Below are 22,422 nucleotides of genomic sequence, written 5' to 3'. Positions count from 1 at the left end.
ACATTCGTCCTCAACCAGGACTGCCATGTTATGTTGGCAAACAATCTTTACTCCAAAGTACTGTTGCTGAATATCTCTCGTTGTGAGATTTACAAATAGTTATTTTCTCATTGTGTTGGTATTTAGAAATTCTGGGTTAATGTCTGTCCAGAGTGTTGTATGATAATTAGGAGTGAGGAGGCAGCACTGTGTATATATCTACCCTGGTGGTATAGCAGGGTGAAGTCAGGGCTTGGCAGCCTTAGAAGGCAGCTTGTCTAAGAGAAGGGCAACTCTGAACATTAAGCCTCACTGCCTGTGAGTGCTTGTGAAGAGACAAATGCTAACAGAATCGACCCTAGTAATGAAGAGATCATGAAAACACAACAAATGGGTGCAGCAAAGAGCGGTGGTTGTGTTTGAGGCCTTCATTGAGAGACAGACACAGCCACCTCTTGTCTGGGATTTCAACTACAACCATTGCTCATCCATTGAGTTTTAGCTGTGGTCCCAGCTTAGTGTTACCATTAGCAGTAGAATCCATCAAGTGTTGTATGTGGGTCTGAATCCTCTCATTGGCCTGCACAATGCAATGGGAAACCATATTGTTCTACTATTACTAGTCATCCAGCTTCAGTTGTTGACACTATGAAATTCCACAACTCTCATAGTGTTTTCAAGTAATTAAAGTGAGTTGATGAATAGCCATTTCTATCAACTGGCAGCAACTGGATTAGTTGACCCTAGACTGACCATTGACTGAAGAGGCTCTTCCATGCAGGTTCACCAAATGAACATCTAACCTAACTTCACATTCTGCTATGTTTCTCTTCTTGACTTTGCTGTGACTCTGGTTATTGTTGCAATCTACCATTAAAAATGTCACATGAAGATGGAATCGGTCATTGTTACATCAACCCAGTAGTCCACTGGTACTTACGGACAAAATAGCATGTTCCGAGTGCACATTATTTTGTCAGTGTTTACTGTCAGTACCAGTGGACTAACTGGGGTTGATGTAATAACCAACTTGTGGCCTCATTCTTTTGTTAGAAATAATTATGTTCCCCCTCTGCCGGTGGTACGTAAAAAGCACCCACTACACTCTAGGAGTGGTTGGCATTAGGAAGGGCATCCAACTGTAGAAACATTTCCAGATCAGATTGGAGTCTGATGCAGCCTCCTGACTTCCCAGACCCCAGTCAAACCGTCCAACCCATGCCAGCATGGAAAACAGACATTAAATGATGATGATGATGATGACTAAATGTGAATATGTGTATGTCTTGCAGAAAAAAATTGAAATATTCTCTAAATGCTTAATTATCCTTTGTTTCTTCTATTTTCAGGTCTCATAAAGAACATGGTAAGTTAGAAAAGTTGTGTGTCAGTGTTTCATATTGAAAATTATATTAAATATATTTGTATTTAAGTGTGGCTGTGTGGTAAAGTTTTTATCCCAACCCCATGGTTTTGGGTTCAATCTCACAGCATGGCACCCTGCGCAAGTGTCTTCTACTATAGCCTCAATCTGACTAAAGTGGACCTGGTTGATGGAAATCAAAAGAAGCCTGTCGTATATCCTTACACACACACACACACACACACACACACACACACACACACCGTATGTGTGTTACTGTCTTGAGATTGCATGGAAGTTGTGAGTGAGTATCACCATCATGCAAGTGATGTCATTCACTTCTGATTTTCTTGTGGAAACCTGTCCAGCTATAGGAAAATATTCTCCTACTTAGAAACAGTGAGTGTTATTGACAGGAAGGGTGCCTCACTGAAGGAGATCTGTCTCAACAAATTCAAGCATGGAAAAGTGGATGACAAAGCAATAATTATGATAATGGTATTTAAAACTGGCAGTGAATGTTCCAGTTGATCCAATCAACAGAATAGCCTGCTTGTGAAATTAATGTGCAAATGGCTGAGCACTCCACAGACATGCTTACTCTTAACACAGCAAGATTCAGTGTGACACAAAGTGTAACAAGGTTGGCCCCTTAGAATTACTGGTACAACTCATTTTTGCCAGCTTATTGGACTGGAGCAACGTGAAATAAAATGTCTTGCTCAAGGACACGTGTCGCCGGGAATTGAACTCACAACCTTAGAGTCGTGATCCAAATATGCTAACTCCTAAGCCACATGCCTTCAATGCTATTTAACCCTTTTAATAGAATCCCGATTGAAACCACCTCTGGCTCTGTAGTACAAATGTTTTGTTTTCATAAGTTTTGAATTAAAATCTTCCACCAAATCTTAGTCACAATTTATGTTCCTAACACTAGCTTAATGATAACTAGGTTATTTTACTAAATTCTTTGTTATATTTAAAATTGATTGAAAGAAACACAGAACATCTCAAAATAATTTCAGTAATGAAAGGGTTAAATTATATTTTAGAAAACAATAATAACTTATATTTTTCCATGAAACTCTTAACAGTCTGCAGGAAATTCCTCACTTCACCAAGCTTCTCCTCTACTGCAAGAAATCTGTTCTCTTTTGACCCCTTCTTTCATACTTTAAACCCTCTTTTAGCATACAACTGCCCCCACTTCAACTCTAGCCTCTCTCAGTCAAAGAAGATCTTAGTCTTGTGAGCTGCATGGCAACCTCACAAGTGCTGGGCCCCCAGAAGATAAAAATGCCCAGTATATGCTGTAAAGGGGTTGGCATTAGGAAGGGCATCTAAAGTTAACATTGGAACTCAATGCAATCCTTAGATCTGATGGATGTTGTCAAACCATAAAAGCCATGTCAATGTAGAAGACAGGTGTTAAAAGATGGTGAGGATTATGGCATATGAGGATGGTGGATATTCATTCACCTGGCATAAAGCCACCTCACTCTCTGCTGTAGTTCCACACAGTCAAAGGGGATCTTAGTCTTGCAATGTACTGATGCCACAGAAAAGGCACCCTGGTGCTAGGAAGGACATCTAGCCTTAGAAACCATATCAAAGCAGACACTAGAACCCAACACAATCCTCAAATCCATCAGATCCTGTCAAAGTATCCAACCCATGCCAACAAGGAAGACACACTAAAACAGTGAGGATCCAATTAAGATTTTGCTCTTGAAATTTATGTGCCATAAATTGGCTGTGTTCCTACAATATCCAAAATGTCTGAACAATTTTTTATACAATTCCTAATAATGTTTAGTTATAAAAATAATTTGAAGGTCGGCTGAAAGGCTGACTATGAAGGGGTGATGTCAGAGCTGTGAAATCTTGCATGCATTTATTTCAACCCTTTTTATTCATAACTGCAAGGTTTCCTTCCAGGTAAACTGACATCTGACTGTTCAAAGAAGACTTCATAAGTAACTGGTAGCTACTTCTTTTGAAAATGGACAAAATTTAGCATCATGGGGTTATCAAGTACCTGCATAAAAAGGGGTTAACCCCCAAGGACATTCATGCTGACATGGTTGCTACATTAAGGAATGATGCTCCAGATTTATCAACAATGCAAAAGTGGGCAACTGAATTTAGAAGGGGAAGGGTTTGAATGTTCTGCCACCACCTAGAAAAAACATTGTTTTCACCACATACTGATGCATGACAGGTGATTGACTATAAATCAAATAGCCAATGCTATGAGCATATCCCATGTGGGAATTGAGCATATTCTGCATAATGAACTTAGCATGACAACAGTTTCTTATCGGTGGGTGCCATGTCTTCTAACACCTGGTCAAAAGTGCACCAAGCTAATTGCATTACAAGAAAATCTGACATTGTTTGAGGCAAATCCAGCTGGTGACCTTGAACGTTTCCTAAGCCAGGATGAGTGTTGGGTTCATCACCTGAGCCAGAGACAATCCAGGCAGTGGAAACTGTCCCTGCCTCCTCACCTGCTTCAAACAAGGACAAGGTTGTTTTCATCACCTAGGAATATGGTGGCCTCAGCATTCTGGGATGCAAAAGTTAGTTACTGACTAACTTCAAAAGGGCCACACACTTCAATGTAGAGTACTATGCCAACATGCTGAGGCAGTCAAGCTAAGTAAAATTGCTCTCTTCCACTCATGCAGGCTTGTTCTTTCAGGTGTTACATAAAAGGTACCTGTGCTGGTGTTGCGTAAATGCACCCATGTTGGTAGCACATAAAAAGCACTCAACACACTTTGTCAAGTTGTTGGCATTAGGAAGGGAATCCAGCTGTAGAAAACATGCCACAACAGACAGTTGGAGTCTGTCCAGCTTCGTGTCAGCATAGAAAACGGACATTAAACAATGACATATGTATTTTATTTTTACTTTGAAAGTGTGGAGAGAGAGATTTTTGTTTATGTCAGTGAGTATTGCTTGATTGTGTGTGTGTGTGTGTATATATATATATTTATTTATACTGTTTTTTTTACTTTCTTTCAAAGAAATTGTCTACAAATCTGGGGTTGATGTATTTGGTCAAGTGCCGACAAAAAAACAGTTTGAATGCACATGTCCTAACTGCCAGCGACACCTAGCAGCGTCACGATTTGCTCCACACTTAGAAAAATGTATGGGTATGGGCAGAAATAGTTCCAGAATAGCAAGTAAAAGGTAAGACACATTTCAACAATTCCTTATTGATATCATATTCATTCTCTCCTATGCACTTGCTGCTCAGTTTGTAATGAATCTGGGCTCCAGATTTATCTCCCATGTCTTTCTTGATAATTACTCTCTTCACTGCAGATTTAATTTTTAATGATTTAACCCTCTGCCATTCAGATCATTCTGTCAGATTAATCATTCATTATCTCATAACTTCAAGATTTTGATAATGTGATATTGTAGGGTAAGTGTGAGTGGCTGAGTCTGCACAGGAGTGGTTGTGTGGTAAGTAGCTTGCTTACCAACCACATGGTTCTGCGTTCAGTCCCCACTGTGTGGCACCTTGAGCAAGTGTCTTCTACTATAGCCTCGGGCCAACCAAAGCCTTGTGAGTGGATTTGGTAGACGGAAACTGAAAGAAGCTCGTTGTATATATGTATATATTTGTGCGTCTGTGTTTGTCCCACCACCATTGCTTGACAACCGATGCTGGTATGTTTAGTCCCTGTGACTTCATAAAAAGAGATCGATAGAATAAGTACTAGGCTTACAAAGAATAAGTCCTGGGGTCGATTTGTTCGTAAAGGCGGTGCTCCAGCATGGCTGCAGTCAAATGACTGAAACAAGTAAAAGAATAAAAGAATATTTGGGTTGGATATCCATTCCGAATATTAATAACACCTGTTTTTATGTTCACACTGGCCATATTCCGCCTCTCAAACCTGCCCTACAATATTATTCTAAAAATAAATAATTGCATCATCGAAATCTCAATGCTACAAAACAATGGATAAGTTATTCAAAACGAGCAAATAAATAAGCATTACATCAGACGGAATAATCTCAACACTAAAAATCTTTTTTACTCCTCAATTTTTCCCATAAAATTTTCCCCTGCGGTAAAATCTGGTTCCATGACTTTAGTTTGTTTTGGTTTTTTTTCTAAGAAATATTGTAACTAGTTTCGGTTGATGTGAAATTTATTGTAAGCCATGTTGAATGCAGCAGCAACCGTGTCCCATGTTGATGTAGTTCCAGTGTCTGTGATATTGCTTCTTAATGCTTTATTTTGTAATTAATTTACCAGAATTGCTACGACAACATTGAAACGGGACAGTGATGAGAGTCTGGATGATGACAATGACAATGACTGGACCTACCCAGATAAGAAAAGTAAGTTTGTTATTATTCTAATGTATTTCTTTGTTTGTCCCCTAAGGAGTCTATGTACTTCCTGTGTAATGCATTTGTTTGTTTGGGTGTTCAAATAGCTTAAGCTGGTAACTCAGCTTAAGATACCTATTGAAGGTTTTGAGAAGACATTTGAAATGTGGAAGCAAAGCCTAGAATGAAGAGATTTTAAATAAACCTAACAATGATAATGTTTGTGTTATTTAGAGGAATGATGATCTCTGGGTAGTACCCTGTATGATATGAAGAACAGGAATAGATAGGAAGTCCATACAGAAGGTACCACCATCATCATCATCTTCATCACCACCATCATTATTATATTGTCATTATTATCATTATCAATATCATCATTAGTGTTTCATGTCCCCATGTGCCATACTGGCATAGGTTGGATGGTTTGACAGGATCCAACAAGTCAAAGGACCACATTGTGCTCTAGTGTCTCAGTTTTGGCATGGTTTCTATGACTGGATAGCCTTCTTAATGCTAAAAGCTGTACAAGGTCTCTTTTTCATGGCACCAGCATTAGTGAGGTTACCATGTATCTTGCAAGTCTAAAGATCCCTTTAGATGAGATGAATTGCAGAGAGAGTGGGGAGGTGGCTTTTATGTTGGGTGTTGAGAGGTTAAAGTATGATAGAGGGATAGGAACATAAAAGTAGTTGATTGAGCTTCTCTTACTTACTAGATCTAATTCACAGTGGAGGAAGGATCTCTGAAAATAGAGTAAACAGACTAAAGAACAGGGTGGATTAAGTTCAGGAAGATATTACATGTATTGGCAACTAAGACACTCTTTCTCCAAGTATGGTAACAAAGCATGGGCATTGAATGTTGAGGATGTGTTAAAGCTTGAAAAGAAATGAAGCATGTATGCTCCACTAGGTGTGTGATGTTAGTGTGTATGAATGATTGGATGCATATGGGATGAAAGAAAGACTTGAGATCCAGCTTGAAATAATTGCAGACTCTACTCTGTAAAGTGGTTGGTGTTATGAAGTGCATCCAGCCATGAAAAACATGCCAAAACAGACAAATGGAGCATAGTGCAGTTCTCTGGCTTGCCAGCTTCTGTCTAACTGTCCAACCCATGCTAGCATAGAAGACAGATGCTTAATAATAATGGGTGGGGGCTCCACTCAGAGGCCAGATGGCAGTGTTAAGGGAGATGTTGAGTTGAGTCTGCTCCTTAGATTTTTGAATTCATCAAATGGTAGTGAGAAAAGCATGAACATCACAGAGTCCCAGTCTGTCCTTTAGTTTAAATTAATGTAACAAGAGAACAATAATAGTGAGGTGGGGTTTTGTTTGGTGGAGTTTGAGGTCAGTCCACTGTCCACCATCTACGATTTTAGGGTTTTGTAAATATCCAACATTTTTATGGTTGAATCTGTTTCGAATGTTTCAGGAAAGAAAAACAAGAAAGAGAAAAGTTCCACAAATAATGGTCCAACAAGAAAAGCAAAAACCAATAAAACGAAAAATGGTGAGTCTTTCTTTTCTCTCCTCCCTCCCCCTCTCTCTATCTCACTTTCTTCCTCTCTCTCCCATTCCATTTCTCCCCCTCTCTGTTTCACTCTCTTCCTCTCTCTCTGTTTCACTTTCTTCCTCTCTCTCTATTTCACTCTCTCTCTCTCTCTCTCTTCCTCAATCAGGTGATTTTGTGAATCTTTAACATAAAACTATTAATTTTCATTGTTGATGTTATTTTCTTTTATGAGATGGAAATGACCACCACTGATGATAACTGCCCATTGGTCTGTTGTTCTCTAACACACTACCAATCTGTGTATCAGCGGATATACCTGACCTTTTCACAACAAGATCAGTGAAACAGTGTGTGAGGATGAGGAGGAATGGCTAAACAGATGAATTTAATGACTTCTGTTGTTAGCAATGTATTATGTTTTTAATTACTAGCTTTAAAGCTAATTACTATCGTTGTTTTCTCCAGGTGAAGCTTCTCCAGATAGTGTCACAAATTATGAAAATATGTCCCTTGGTAAGTAAACATCATCATCATCATTCAACGTCTGTTTTCCATGCTGTCATGGGTTGGACGGTTTGACAGGAGCTGGACCAGGCTCCATTTGTCTGTTTTGACATGGTTCCTACTGTTGGATGCCCTTCTTAATGCCATCCACTTTACAGAGTATGCTGGGCACTTTTAATGTAATACCAGCATTTTTTACAAGGCACCAGCACCAGTGCTTTTTATGTGGCACCAGCACTGGTGCTTTTTTCATAGCACCATCACTGGCAGGGTCACCAAGAACCTTGCAAGTAAAAAAGCAGCCTCAGTTTTGCTATTCTTTTAAAAATCCCTAAAATATATTATTTTATAACAAGTAGAAAGATATATTTTTTCAACATGTAAATACTGAACAGCATATGTAAAGGATAAACTCCTCTTAAGAGCAGATAAATTTTCCAGCAACCAGCTATGAGGATCGAACTCACACCCTCCAATATCCGATCAGAGTGCTCTACCCTTTAAGCTACACTGCCAACCGGCGAATTCTTCTGCAATTTTATATACCGTAAATCCTCGAGTATAATCCACATTTTTTTCCCAAAATTTAAAGGTCAAAATCCCTAGTGCGTACTATATACGAGGTTAAAAATGAAAATTATTTTCCAAGGAATGTCCGAGTCTCTATTTGCTGTCCGGCAATGTTTATTCAGGCGCAAAAATACCTTAAGCTAAGCCTGAAAGCAATGAAGTCATAAAAGAATCATCCATAACTTGCATTAAGGAACATTTATTAAACGTTATTACTGTTATTTCTTTATTTTCTGCAAACAAAATGCACAAAAATGCTACACGTTTGCATTATGTTATATATACAATAGTAATAAAGGATGTTACCGTATACATTTTTACAAACCAAGGACGTTATATAGACCTCCTTGACTCAAGTTAGAGAAGGGGTGCGTATTATACACAAGGTTTAGAATTTTCAAAGGTACAGCCCCCTAAAAATCCCCTGCGTATTATACTCAAGGGCGGACTATACCCGAGGATTTATGGTATACTGTTCAGTATTTATGTGTTGCAAAAATTTATCTTTCTACTTGTTCTACATTTCAGCACTTCAAAAACAAACTTATGTTTGTTTACATATGACGTGCTCTATATTATGTTTTGTATTTATTTAGTGGAAAAAGCATACCGGTTAATGAAATACACTGACTGAACTCAAGACCATTTGATTGGGAAGCCATGCTTGCACCTCATTTTACTATACTTGTTCCCTTGTGTAGGCGTCCTCTAGTTGTTGTCTGTGTACAGCCTATGATAATGTGAAATGCAATTTACTGTTCCTTATAGTTTATTGCAAAGATACAGATAAATCCATGTGCTTCTCCATTCTGTAAATTTCAAATTCTGGAAGATTGTTGTGGGTTTCCTGAAGGTCATCAGCATCATTGTTTGATATCCATTTTCCATGCTGGCATAGGTTGGACGGTTTGTCTGGGGACTGGCAAGCCAGGAGGCCACACCATGCTCCAATCTGATCTGACAATGTTTCTACAGCTGGATGCCCTTCCTAACGCCAACCACTCCAAGAGTGTAGCAGGTGCTTTTTACATGCCATCGGCATGGGAGCCAGTCAGGCAGCACTGGCATCGGGCCATGTTCGGATGGTGCTTTTTACATGCTACTGGCACGGGGAGCTAGCCAGGTGGCACTGGCAATAACCCATGCCTGACTGGTGCTTATTGCATGCCACCAGCATGGGAGAGTATTGTAAGGATGTTTTTGTTAATGGAGAAAATCGATTTTTTTTAAAAATTCACTTCTGCTCTCTTTACAGCAGACTCCCACTCTCTCTTTCTCTCCCTCTCGCTCGCTCTCTCTCTCACTGATTTGTGGGACCATGTTTAACTTTGTTATATTCTTTTATTTCAGATGAAAGACGGAATTTGTTAACATCTGTAAGTACCTCTCTTCCAGTATATCTTTTTCTCTTTTGCTTGTTTCAGTCTTCTGACTGTGGCCATACTGGGGTATTAATGAATTGACCCCAGTAATTATATTTTTTTTTAAGCTGGGTATCTATTCTATCGGTCTCCTTTGCCGAACTGCAAAATCATGGGATGTAAACACACTGACACTGGTTGTCAAGTGGTGGTTGGATGGACACAAGCACACATATTTATGACAAGCTTCATTTCAGTTTCCATTTAACACATCTACTCACAAGGCTTTAGTTGGCCCATGGCTATAGTAGAATACACTTGCCCAAGGTGCCATACAGTGGGACTGAACCTGGAACCATGTGGTCAGGAAGCAAGCTTGTCCTGTTTCTTCTTCCTCAGATACTGATGTTTCACCTTAACACCTTTCATTCATCTTTGGGAACTTCATATCCTTTTGTGATAATTGCTTAATACACATGACGCTTTTCTCTCACTTTCTTTCTCTTTCTCTCTCTCTCTCTCTCTTTCACACACACACACACACACACACTTACAAGCTCACAGATATTGAAATTTATGGCTGACAGTCAATTCGTACCCCTTATATTCTGTACAGAACAGAATGAACCTGTGTTCTGGAATATTTTCTAGAAGACTTGGCAAGCAGGGACAAAAAAAAAAAAAAAAAGAAAGTAAGGAAGCTTTTTAAAAAAAAATTTAATGAAGATTCTTAATGAATTTGATAAGAACAATAAAAATTTGGTGGTGCTGTATTGATGTAGTTGAAATATTTATCATGAGATATGTTAGGTGAATACTAGTTATTTGTATTATAAGCCTTTAAATATTCATCTCCATAGACTTTCAGATACGCACTTTTTAGCTTTTTATATACTCACCTCAGCCATCATCATCATCATCATTTAATGTCTGTTTTCCATGCTGATGACGAAAGACCGAGACCTCTGGAGATATGCCGTGACTTCGAGGACCCGATAAATGAAGTGAGTTCATGGCTCGCAGGACGGCCTGCTCTGCTAACCTTGGATCGCAGAGTGACCCCTTGTTCTTGAGGAGACCTGTTGAGTCAAGTACATCAACATCAAAATAAAAACTCAAATGGAAATTGTAGTTAAGACACCCATGCCGGTGACAAGTAAAAAGCACCGTCCGTATGTGGTCGATGCCAGCGCCACCTTGCTGTCATCCGTGTCGGTGACATGTAAAAGCACCAACCGATCGTGGTCGTTTGCCAGCCTGCTCTGGCCCCTGTGCCAGTGGCACGTAAAAAACACCCACTACACTCATGGAGTGATTGGCGTTAGGAAGGGCATCCAGCTGTAGAAACACTGCCAAATCAGACTAGAGCCTGGTGCAGCCTCCATGGCTTCTAGAACCCCGGTCGAACCGTCCAACCCATGCTAGTGTGGAAATCGGACGTTAAATGATGATGATGATGATGTATGGGTTGGACAGTTTGACAGGAGCTGGCAAACCAGAGAGCTGCACCAGGCTCCAAGTGTCTGTTTTGGCATGGCTTCTATGGCTGGGTGCCCTTCCTAATGTCAACCACTTCACACATGTACTGGGTGCTTTTTCATGTGGCACCAGCATGGCTGCTTTTTATATGGTGCCAGCATGGGTGTAAACTTTGATATATTCACCTCTGTAAACCTCCAAATACTCTATAAATCCAGAAGTACTCACCTATAAAACCTTCAGATACTCATAGTCATCCCGTGCCTCAGATCTGCTCCTCCTTTTGATTACTTCCAGTTATATCATATCTGTCACCTTTCTATCATCATAAAGAGAATCTCCCTCTTTCATTCCATCCATGCCCATCTCATATAGTATTTCAAACATCTCTCACACGTTTCCATATTTCCTTTGATTTGTTTTGTCCTCTTCCTCCACCACTACCACTACTACTACCAGTAGTAGTAGTAGTAGTAGTAGTAGTAGTAAAGGGTCATGTTCTGTAACAGTACTTCCACCATATCCGCCATCTGTTGGTAGTTCCCTATTCCTGGTGAATATCTTTGCACTATTCAGACAACAACCCTCCAATCCATGGGTCTGTTTGGGTGGTCATTGTTGGTGAGGGTTTTATGAGTGCAAATCTTACCTCAACCCCCTTTTAGTCACTTTTTCACAACACAGAAAGGAAATGTTGGCTGTAGTCGTTGACATGCTGGTCCCCTCACACTAAAACGAATTGGAAGAAACCAAACTCCTAGTCTTTACTATTCTTTCTTTCTTTTCCTCATCTTTTCTCTTTCCTCCTCCTCCTCTTCCTCCTGTTCTCTTTTTTTTTTCTTGTTCCTTCTCCAATGTTTCCACATCATCATCATCATCACCATCGTCATCATCATTGTTGTTGTTTCTTTACTTCAGTGCTGTGGGGTGATATCTGAACACACCAAGAAAATGTGCACCCGAAGCTTTCGTTGCCCTCAGCACAACGATGAACAAAGATGCTCAGTTCGACAGTTTCTTTTAAACGACGACCACACAGCTGATCACGAGTAAGAGCCATTTTCCCTCCAATTTCTCACACATTTTGAAAAACAATACACATTGAGTCTCTAAATGTTCATCTTCTCTCCATCAGTGTTCTCATCATCACCATCGTTACTGTGGCAACCATCTTTCAACTGCTCCATTATTGTTTGTTTTAGTACATATGTGTCTCTGTTAGATTCTTGGAGCTTGTCTTGTATGAAGAGACCCATAAAACAAAGATGTAGCCATTACCTGTGTAAGAGATAAACACAGCTTGTGTTTTCTAGGGCAGATATGTCCGTATAAGGCTGAGATATAGCTAGTTTCTGCATAAGATATATACCTAGTGTTTGTATAAGACATAGATATACTTCCTGTCTTATACAAACTGTAGGTATATCTATCATCATCAGCAACAACAGCATTTTATTTTTGGTTAAATATTCTCCTGCAGTTGCCTTACTTAAGAAGATAACATCAGTAGCGCTTCTCCAAATTACATCTCATCAAGGTTAACTCTCTTCTTGATTAATTGCGCTATAGCCCTTTCTGTAGCTTTCATCACATGGCCCAGCAATTTGATACCCCTGTAATTTTTTTCTAGGACGTCACGTTTACCTTTGTAGTAGTTGACTTTGATGCTGCTACACTGGTCATTGGGCATGACCCCTTCCTGGACAATCTGATTAAATGCACAGGTGACTAGGCCTTATCCCACTCCACCAGATATTTCAAACATCTCAGTGTTGGGCCAGGGACTTTTCCTGTCTTCATACCCTTAATTTATCTATCATACTGCTTTCATCTCAGTTGGTCTCTCTGTTGGGTCCACATTAGGAAGACTCTCCTTCTCCCCATTTAGCAGTCTTTTATAGTGACACCCCCATGCTTCTTTCTTTGCAGGGTCATGAAGTGCAAGCATACCATCATCCATCCAAATGCTCTTCTCTCCTACATCATGATTTTCTGTGGCCACACTGCCTTGCAATCTGGAGCACCTCATACCTCTGGTTCTCACACCACAGAACATTGACAAATTTCTTCCTTTCTGCTTCTTCCCTAGCTAAATATACCTGTTGCCTAGCATCTCTTGTAGCTACTTGGTTCTCTATTATCTCCACTCTTCCAGTCCTTTTGTGCCTGTTTCTTTGCTCTTATGGCCCTGTTTACTTCACTGTTCCACTGCCATGTCACCCCAGGTCTGGTTGGGACTTTGTACCAGCCACAGATCTGGCCTGTGGCCCTCAGTAAGCTATCTCATAGGAACTTCCAGTTGTCCTCTATGTTATACTAGCAGTATCGCCCGGCGTTGCTCGGGTTTGTAAGGGAAATAACTATATAAGCATTTTTAGAGATGTAAAGTATAATAGCCATCTCAATATGGCTAACCACAAAGGTAGGGGGTGTTACTGTAGCTTTTTACGTTCTGAGATTTAATAATAAATTTTTAGAGAGTTACTTCCCTTATATATGCCAAAAATGCATTAAAAATGGGGAAAATTGATGGTAAATTTTTTTTTAAATCGTAGACTCATGCTAATAGCCAGAAGGGTTCGATATGAATCACGACTATAAGATACCCGCAAAATGTGGGAGTAGTTAGGAATCTAAATCGTAGGAGACAGACAGCACACAACCTCACTTTTATATATAAAGATATGTCTCCCTCCTCCTCCTCGTCAATATAAACAGTAGATGTATCAACATCTTCCACAGACTCTAGGTATATTTGTCTTATACTGACAGTCCTTGCATTATAAAAAAAAAGGGGTAGAAATAACCAGGGTGGATTTGGAAAGACAGATCAAATAGTTAGGAATTATTGTTGTGTTAATTAGATAATACTGTATTCACAATAAAATGAAATAACTCTTTGACACTAACCGTTGATTCTGAAGAGATATTTTGGTAAATATCATTTCATCAGAAACCTACAATGTACCTGGAACTTCTTGGCAATGATAGTCAGAACATGAAACAGCAATCCTCATTGTTTTAACTTCATCATCATTTAATGTCCACTTTTCTATGCTTGCAGGAGTTGGGTTGAGTTTATTGAGGCAAATTTTCTTTGTCTGGATGCTCTTCCTGTTGTCAACACTCATCTGTTTCCAACCAAGTTAATATTTCCCCATAGCCAGACATTTTTCACAGAATATTAGAACTGGATGACTCTGCTTGTACGACAGTGACACTCATTTACAACTTTCGTGCAGTGTCAAGACAAGCAGACACAAACATACACACACTGAGTGCATTTCAGTTTCCATCTATCAAATCCACTCGCAAGGATTTGGTCGGCCTGAGACTACGGTAGAAGACCCTTGCCCAAGGTGCCATGCAGTGGGACTGAACCCAAAACCATGTGGTTGGGATGCATGCTACTTTAACATGCAGCCATGCCTGCCCCCCCCCACACACACACTTTCACAAGTGAATGGACAAATGAAAGAAAGTGGTACTCAACATGTTTGGTAGGAGTTACATATATTATTTAATGACAGTAACTTCAGGTTTTGTAGACACCTAGAGTGAAACTTAGCTCACCAGGCATATAGAGGAGAGTAAAGAGGACATGAGGCAGATTCTGTGTCTGGAAGCTGTAGTACACCCATGACATCAAAGTCATTTACACCTGCTTAGACAACTTCTCTTCAGACATCACATGCCACAATAGATATAAACACACCTACACAGCCTCCAATACACACCCTGACCTGCAACTTCAAAAATCCTATCAACTGCCTGCCGGGAGAATCCTCCCTCTCAAGGGCTGTGGTCTATAGAGCCACCTTCACACCATCTGATGGCTTTACAAAACACTTCATGAGCATGACAGCCAATGGCTTCAAGGGAAGGTATACACAGCATATGCACTCCTTCAGATGCAGAAATAAAGAAAACTCCCCTTCCTTATCCTGCTCTATCTGGAGACTTCTCAATCATACCACAGCTTCCAGACACAGTGGTGACAACTACCTGCCTACATCTTCTCTAACCAAGTGGGTCTAAGAACAAAAAAAAAAAGAACTGATGTCACTTCCAGAACAATAGCACCACATGACCTGAGTTGTTCAACAGAAGCCTGACATTTCTATAAGTGATCTTGAATTTTGTCTCTTGGCCTGTCTCTCTCTCTCTCTCTCTCTCTGGATGCCAGATGAGTTGGGTTTGTTCTTTGAGCCTACAAAACCTTAAGTTGCATGGAGCTGAGTCAAACTGTTATTAAATAATATTTATTATTTATTTTGTCAGTGAACAGGTCAGTCTCAAAGCAACGAAAATATTTTGACAAATTAAATTTAAATGTTGAAGTGAATCGAACGGTTTTTGTGCATTTTTAAGTGGCTTATAAACACCTTCCACACTGCAATTATTTATATTATTCATAATTTAAACAAAATATCTATGGTTCTTATTAAACAACTTAGCTATCCTTGCTCAATCTGCTAGAAATAGCAACTAACTCTCCCTTAAATCATCCAGTAATGTCTTATAAAAAGAATGTTATATTGGGTAATGTAAGCTTAGATATACAGAAAAGGTGAACTGGTCACAGCTGGAGGGTTTTTCTTAATTTCTCTGCTTTAATATAAATGACTGGATCTCTCCAGATATAACATCAAGTATCACCTCCCTCTTGCTGTTGTTTCTAGTATTCATCAAAAAAATTGTGTTTTGTAAATTTCAGTCATCCAGATGCAGATGATGTCCAGGTTGACATAGATGGCTATGAAGATGGTGACGGACAATCTTTAAGGGACACTTTACATTGGGAGGCAACGTGCAGCACCTCTCCTGTGGATTCAACATCTTCAAGTAATGGTAAATCTTTTTTCCGTTTCTTTCTTTGCAACATTCTTGGCTTTTCTAGCAGAGGAAGCCATGATATACCCTTTTGACCCTAGCCCGGGTCATTTAAGAGGTTAGTCCAGTCTTAGATGACAGACTGCAGCCCAGTGCCCCTGCTGAATGGCACACCTAATGAAAAATGACCTTGAATTTCTTTTTGGGGTAGTGTGACTCACCTGATGAGGAGTTGTGCCTCATGCAGCCTGTTTTTTCTTTTTTGGTGGGGGAAGGGTTACCCTTGCCTGGTTCAATCAAAGAATTCTACCCCCAATGCTTATAAAAAATAAATAAAAATAAATGTTTCCTTCTTGAGCCATGCCAGGCTCCTGAGGGCTGGTTTGCCGGTTTCCATGATTCCCCACCAGGACAGGATACGAGTTTGTTGTAGGATGACTAATTTTTGCCAGTTGAGTGCACTGAAGCGTCTTGCTCAAGAACACAACACGTTGCCTGGTTCAGGAATTGAAACCACAATCTTATGATCCAACAGCCCTAACCACTTAGCCACATGCCTCCATCCCCTGGTAATTATTCTGTTGATTGCTTTGCCAGACTGCTAAGTTATGGAGACATAACCAAACCAACACACACATACAAATATACGTTGAGGCACATGGCCTTGTGATTTGGCTGCCACATTCCCAATTGCTTAATGTTGGGTTGGACTGGGTGGTGCATTGTGTCCTTGGACAAGTCACTTCATTTCATGCTGCCCCAGTCCACTCAGCTGTAAAAGAGTAACCCTGCAATGGAATAGCTTTCTGATCAGAGGAAATGTTGGCCTGCTTGCCTAGCCAGTAGGGTAGGATCATTTGAAAGCTAAAACAATATGAAGTGCATTGTAATCAGTGATGTATAACATCAGATAGTCTGGTCAATACCAATATCATTATATATATATATATATATACACACACACACAACAGGCTTCCATACAGTTCCCTTTTAGCAAATTTACTCACATGGCATTGACAGGCCTAGGGCTATAATTGAAGACACTTGTCCAAGGTGTTGCACAGTGGGACTGAACCTGGAACCACATTGTTGCAAATTGAGTTTCTTAACCTCACAGCCAAACCTGCTCTTCTGTACATTTTTATTGTTGTTATTATGCAAAACTGTCATATGTGGGACTTACTACACTTTTGAAAAATGCTAAACTGTTGTACTACTAAATCATCATAGTCATTTAACGTCCATTTTCCATGCTGGCATGGGTTGAACAGTTCGACTGCGGTCTGGGAAGCCAGGAGGCTGCGTCAGGCTCCAGTCTGATCTGGCAGTGTTTCTACACCTGGATGCCCTTCCTAATGCCAACCACTCTGAGAGTGTAGTGGGTGCTTTTCACATGCCACCGGCACAGGAGCCAGAGTGGGCTGGAAACAACCATGATCGGTTGGTGCTTTTTATGTGCCACCGGCACAAAAGCCAGTCAAGGCAGTGCTGGCATCGGCCATGTTCGGGTGGTGCTTTTTTATGTGCCACCAGCATCGGGATCACAACTATAATTTCCATTTGATTTTGATGTACTTGACTCAATAGGTCTCCTCAAGCACAGCATGTCACCCTACAAGCCAAGGTAAACACTGTTGTAGGTGACAGCTGTGAACTCACTTTGCTGGGTCTTCGCAGTCACAGCATATCTCCAGAGGTCTCGGTCTTTCATCATTGCCTCTGTGAGGTCCAATGTTTGAAGGTCATGCTTCACCACCTCATTCTTAATAGGTTCTGGGTAGATCAAGAGGCGTTGAGCTGGCAGAATTATTAGCAAGCTAGGTAAGTTGCTTAGCAGTATTTTCTCAATCTTTACAGTCTGTGATCAAATTCCACTGAGATTGACTTTGCCTTTCATCCTTTCAGTGTTAATAGAATAAAGTATCAGTTGAGTACTGGGGTCACTGTAATTAGCATACCCCCTCCCCCTAAATTGCTGGCCTTGTGCCAAAATTGGAACCCAATATATTCTTGTAGATTCAGGCATAAATATGCTGACGGCTGTTGGGGTTCATGACAGAACAACCTCTCCTTTATGATGATTGTGTTCTTTTATATATATACACAACAGCTTCTTTTAGTTTCTGTCTACCAAATCTACTCACAAGGCATTGGTTGGCCCAAAGCTATAGAAGAAGACACTTGCCCAAGGTGCCACACAGTGGGACTGAACCTGGAACCATGTGGTTGGGAAGCAAGCTTCTTACCACACAGCCACTCCTGCGCCTATACACAACATTAATTGGTATTTTTGCATTCCAGTCTTCTGGAACATATTAAGAACAAAATATGCCAATAATAATTTTGATTCTCATTGTCTCTTGTGCAACTGACAATTTATGAATTCCTTAAATTTGGTGAAATATTCTCAAGAGATGGCATTAACCATTTCTACGCTTAATTTGTAGGTTCTCGGAAGCGTGGTCCAGCCAAACCATTGAAACCACCAGTGACAAAGAAGAAAAAAATTGTCAAACAAACAGCGGCAACAGCAGCAGCAACAGCAGCATCAGCATCGTCATCATCGTCAGCAGCAGCATCAAGCCAAAGTAGTAGCCATCCATCAAACAATCCCGTCAACACCAGTTTATATGACTTTGTATGATCCACAGAACCAATGTCTGTTTTAAAAATCGCTTTTTCTCTAAATGGTTACCAGTGTATCAGTATCCCGTTCTACATCGATTCCTGAAAGTTGGTCAGGATTCCCCCCACCTCCTCCCACACTTCTAATTACTTGACCGGTTGATAAAAGAGCTCTGCCCATCTTTGTCCACCACCCCACTCCACCTGGTGCTGATGTCATTGTACTTACAACCGTTTCTTTCACCACAGAAACACATCTGCTATGGCCCAGCAGTTTGTTTGGTTTCATTTTTTTTTTCTTCCATTATTTGTCAATATAACTAAGGGTGTCACCATTGCAGAAGACTAGCTCCGAAGTCTTGTGTGTGTGTTTTTTTTTTTTGTTTGTTTTTTTCTTGAAGCTCCTCCTTGACATTCTTCAAACAGTGAAGCATTCCTCAACATTAAGAATCGATAAAAGAAAACAACCCTTTCCCATCCCCAAAACGATTTGAGACTTCCTTCACCCTTCACTTATGTTTCCAACATGTGAGATCCCTTTATCATTTACACATGATTTTTGTATTTTTTTTTTTTTAATTCTTTTTATTGGGCACTGAAAGGATTTGGGTTCTTGTGCCGGTTTATTTTAGTCGAGTGTGAAAGAGGAGGAATAAACATTCAGAATTCTTAGAATTACAACAAAAAAAAAACAAAACAAAAAGATGTTGGAATTTATTAATTCTAATTCTATAATTCTCCCTACTACCCCATCCCCCTAGCCAACCCCTCCACCTGAGACTATTTAGAACAATTTCCAATAACCTTCATCTTCATCAATAAGCATTTTGTGAGGTAGACTAGTTCTGGGTTCTGTGGAATTGTTTTTTTTTTTTTGTTTTTTTTTTTAACAAATAGTCTGCTGCTGAACTAAAAAAAATAACTGGAAAGGAATCATTTTTGTAATTGCTATGGTAACTTGCTTCAAATTTATATAAATACACACACTTACATGTATAGATGAGTGTGTGTGTATCTATCTATATATATATATACATATATATATATATATATAGACACACACGTGTGGGCATGCATTTATGTACAAAGACACACTCATACCTACATAGTTGCATCATGGATGTGTGTTTGTGTATATATATATATATATATATGTAGACACACATACGCACACATATATACAGACACACACATGTATTCATGCACAATGAATACATGACTTATATATAAAATCTCAAAATATTCTTTTACAAATTTAAAGAAGTTTACCAAAAGACACTTTCGCAAAACTTTGAGTAAAAATTCTACAAATTTTTTGGGTTTTTTTTTTCCACTAAATATTTTGAACAAAGCAACCAATAGTGTTTTTTTATCCATTCCCTTGTTTCCCTGTCTTGTTGCTGTCATAGAAAACAAACCGACCTAGTAAATGAAACAGGATTGATGCTGGCAGGTGAGTTATATTGGTCAGATGCTTACCATTCGGTGTTGGTTGTTTGGACGTAGTTGCTGCTTCTTTGGTCAGTGGAATGGAACAAAACGGTTTGGTGGTTTCCGGTTTTTTTTTGAGGACAATATTGAAAATAAAACCCCTATGTTGTACTGATCGCCCCTAGTTCTTTGGCCACAAACTAACAAACAATCATTCCTTATTTTGCCAACAGAATGGGAATAAAATAAGGCAGGACAGGCAAGCATTCATACCAAGTTCCCTCCATCTTTGCTGCTCTTCAACACACACACACACACGCATACACATATGTACTGTGCTCGTTATTTTAACTTCAGTTCCTTGGAAACGTCCTGTTCTTTGTAATATCATCAATTTCAGAAAGAATTCCAAAGCAATTTGGAATTCTGGTGAGCACTGATGTTACACAATACTAAAAATGTTGCTTCTCTGATAAAAAAAAACAAAAAACGAAAACATCAAAAAAAAAAATCATGACTGGAAACGTTTTGTGTATCATTAATTATCATTGTAATTAATATCTTCTGATATATTTTCCATTTGATTCATCAAGCCTAAAAGTTAATGTAAAACCATTCCTATATATATATATTATATGTATGTATATATATATAAAACAAATCCTGTGATATCAGGGGAGATAACTAGTAGAGACCCTCCCCTCATAGAGCAGGCCCCTTATGACAATACAAACTATTAATAATAATAGTCGCTATCCAATGATTGAAAAAAAAAACAGGGTTTTTTTGTTTCTTTCTTTCTATTGTTTTGTTCATTTATTTGTTTTATGTATTTATTTGAGCTGACGATATCATTGCCTTGTCCCTCTTTTATATTTTATAGACTCGAGTCTCTCAGGTATGCACACACTCACACACACACACACACACACATCGTTGTCCTTACAGTCGTGTTGGATTATCTTTCCTACTTGCATGTGTTGGATGGATTGCCATGGCTGGACTCAGCTGATACACAGAGGTACTGCTCATCTAGACACATTGAAAGACTGCATTTAACTCATGTTTCTGTTGCTGGATAACAATCCTAACCATCACTAACCACTTTCCAGTCTCCTGGGTGTTGCTTCTTTTCATGGCACCAGCACTAAAGAAGTAGCCACGTCCTCAGCATAACCAAAAGAACCTCACAACCTTCCGTGTCTCTGTTTGCTTGCCAGCTTTTTTACAGAATGTAAGATAGGAATGATAGTAATGGTGGTTGGGATGGGATTATCTAGTATTTTGAGATAAATATGTTTAATGGGGGTATCATGACAAAGGGGTGAAAGGGTAACAAGAGAAGGTAACGTGACCCAAGAGATGGAGCAATGACACACACTCAAGATGTGTGGAAGAGGAGCTGCATGATCAAACACCAGTAATGTAACATCCTATATATATATATATATCATCATCATCATTTAAAGCCCGCTTTCCATGCTAGCATGGGTTGGACGATTTTGACTGAGGGCTGGCGAACCAGATGGCTGCACCAGGCTCCAATCTTGATCTGGCAGAGTTTCTACAGCTGGATGCCCTTCCTAACGCCTTGTGTGTGTGTATATATATATACATACATACACAAAGGTCTGATCAAAATGTATCAGGATTGTTGCTATGGTAACTGAGCTAAACTATGCAAAGTGAAGCCACTCGGTACAGAATGTCATAAATAACACATGAAGTTTATAACATTCTCGCTCACTTCCATTGCTTATAACAGTGCTTGGAAGTAAAGTGTGCAGAGTGTGGTTATCTCAAAAAAAGATCGGGTTTCAGGTGGTCAGGACCTCTTTGACTGTTGAGGAAGATGAAAGCTTTTTGAAAACAGTCATGACAGGCGACAAATCGTGGCTATGACCCTGACACCAAGCCCTAGCCTTCACAGTGCAAGACCCCAACATGATTTCAAGACATCGAGGAAATTCAAGAGAATGCAATGAGGCATCTGGCTTTCTGTCCCTAAAAAGGAGTTCTAGGAATGTTCCCATCGATGGAAACAACACTGGATAAAGTGTGTGTCTTCAGAAGGGGAACTACTTCGAAGGAGATTAAATGTCAAATTGAATTGTGTTGTAGTTTTCTTTTCATAGAACCAGCCCTGATCCCTTTTTTTATTTTCTTATCAAACCTTTGTATGAATGTGTGTATATGAATATGTTTCAAGATGGCTGAGTCTTGAGGGTGGTTGTAGGGAAAACGAAAGATCGGTCCTGTTCCTGTGAATGCCTCAAATAAGTATAGGTGAAAGAGTCAGACAAATACTGTGACATCCTTAGTTACACTGGAAGCAATTTATGACGGATAGAAGAGGTGGCTGCCAACTTTAGTTTCACTTGGGACTCAGTAGAGGA

General features: G+C 39.6%; 1 protein-coding gene across 2 annotated transcripts in view; it reads left to right on the top strand.

The window, feature by feature from the left end:
• The window catches only part of LOC115209862 (ataxin-7-like protein 3), a 46,137-nt gene extending 26,669 nt beyond the window's left edge, over positions 1 to 19,468 (top strand). Inside the window, exons 3-11 of one of the 2 annotated variants that reach the window (XM_029778438.2) lie at positions 1,329 to 1,345; positions 4,378 to 4,546; positions 5,628 to 5,713; positions 7,143 to 7,220; positions 7,689 to 7,736; positions 9,648 to 9,673; positions 12,056 to 12,186; positions 15,855 to 15,982; positions 18,418 to 19,468. In XM_029778438.2, the coding sequence (XP_029634298.1) occupies positions 1,329 to 1,345; positions 4,378 to 4,546; positions 5,628 to 5,713; positions 7,143 to 7,220; positions 7,689 to 7,736; positions 9,648 to 9,673; positions 12,056 to 12,186; positions 15,855 to 15,982; positions 18,418 to 18,614 (880 nt within the window). In that variant the 3' untranslated portion in view covers positions 18,615 to 19,468. Of the gene's footprint in view, positions 1 to 1,328; positions 1,346 to 4,377; positions 4,547 to 5,627; positions 5,714 to 7,142; positions 7,221 to 7,688; positions 7,737 to 9,647; positions 9,674 to 12,055; positions 12,187 to 15,854; positions 15,989 to 18,417 lie in introns of both variants that reach the window. The other variant, XM_029778437.2, reaches the window with a different exon arrangement.
• Positions 19,469 to 22,422: the final 2,954 nt, after the last annotated feature.

Source organism: Octopus sinensis, linkage group LG3, assembly GCF_006345805.1.
Source record: "Octopus sinensis linkage group LG3, ASM634580v1, whole genome shotgun sequence".
NCBI lineage: Eukaryota > Metazoa > Mollusca > Cephalopoda > Octopoda > Octopodidae > Octopus > Octopus sinensis.
Note: the sequence above shows the minus strand (reverse complement) of the source record. Positions and strands in the feature narration are given on the sequence as shown.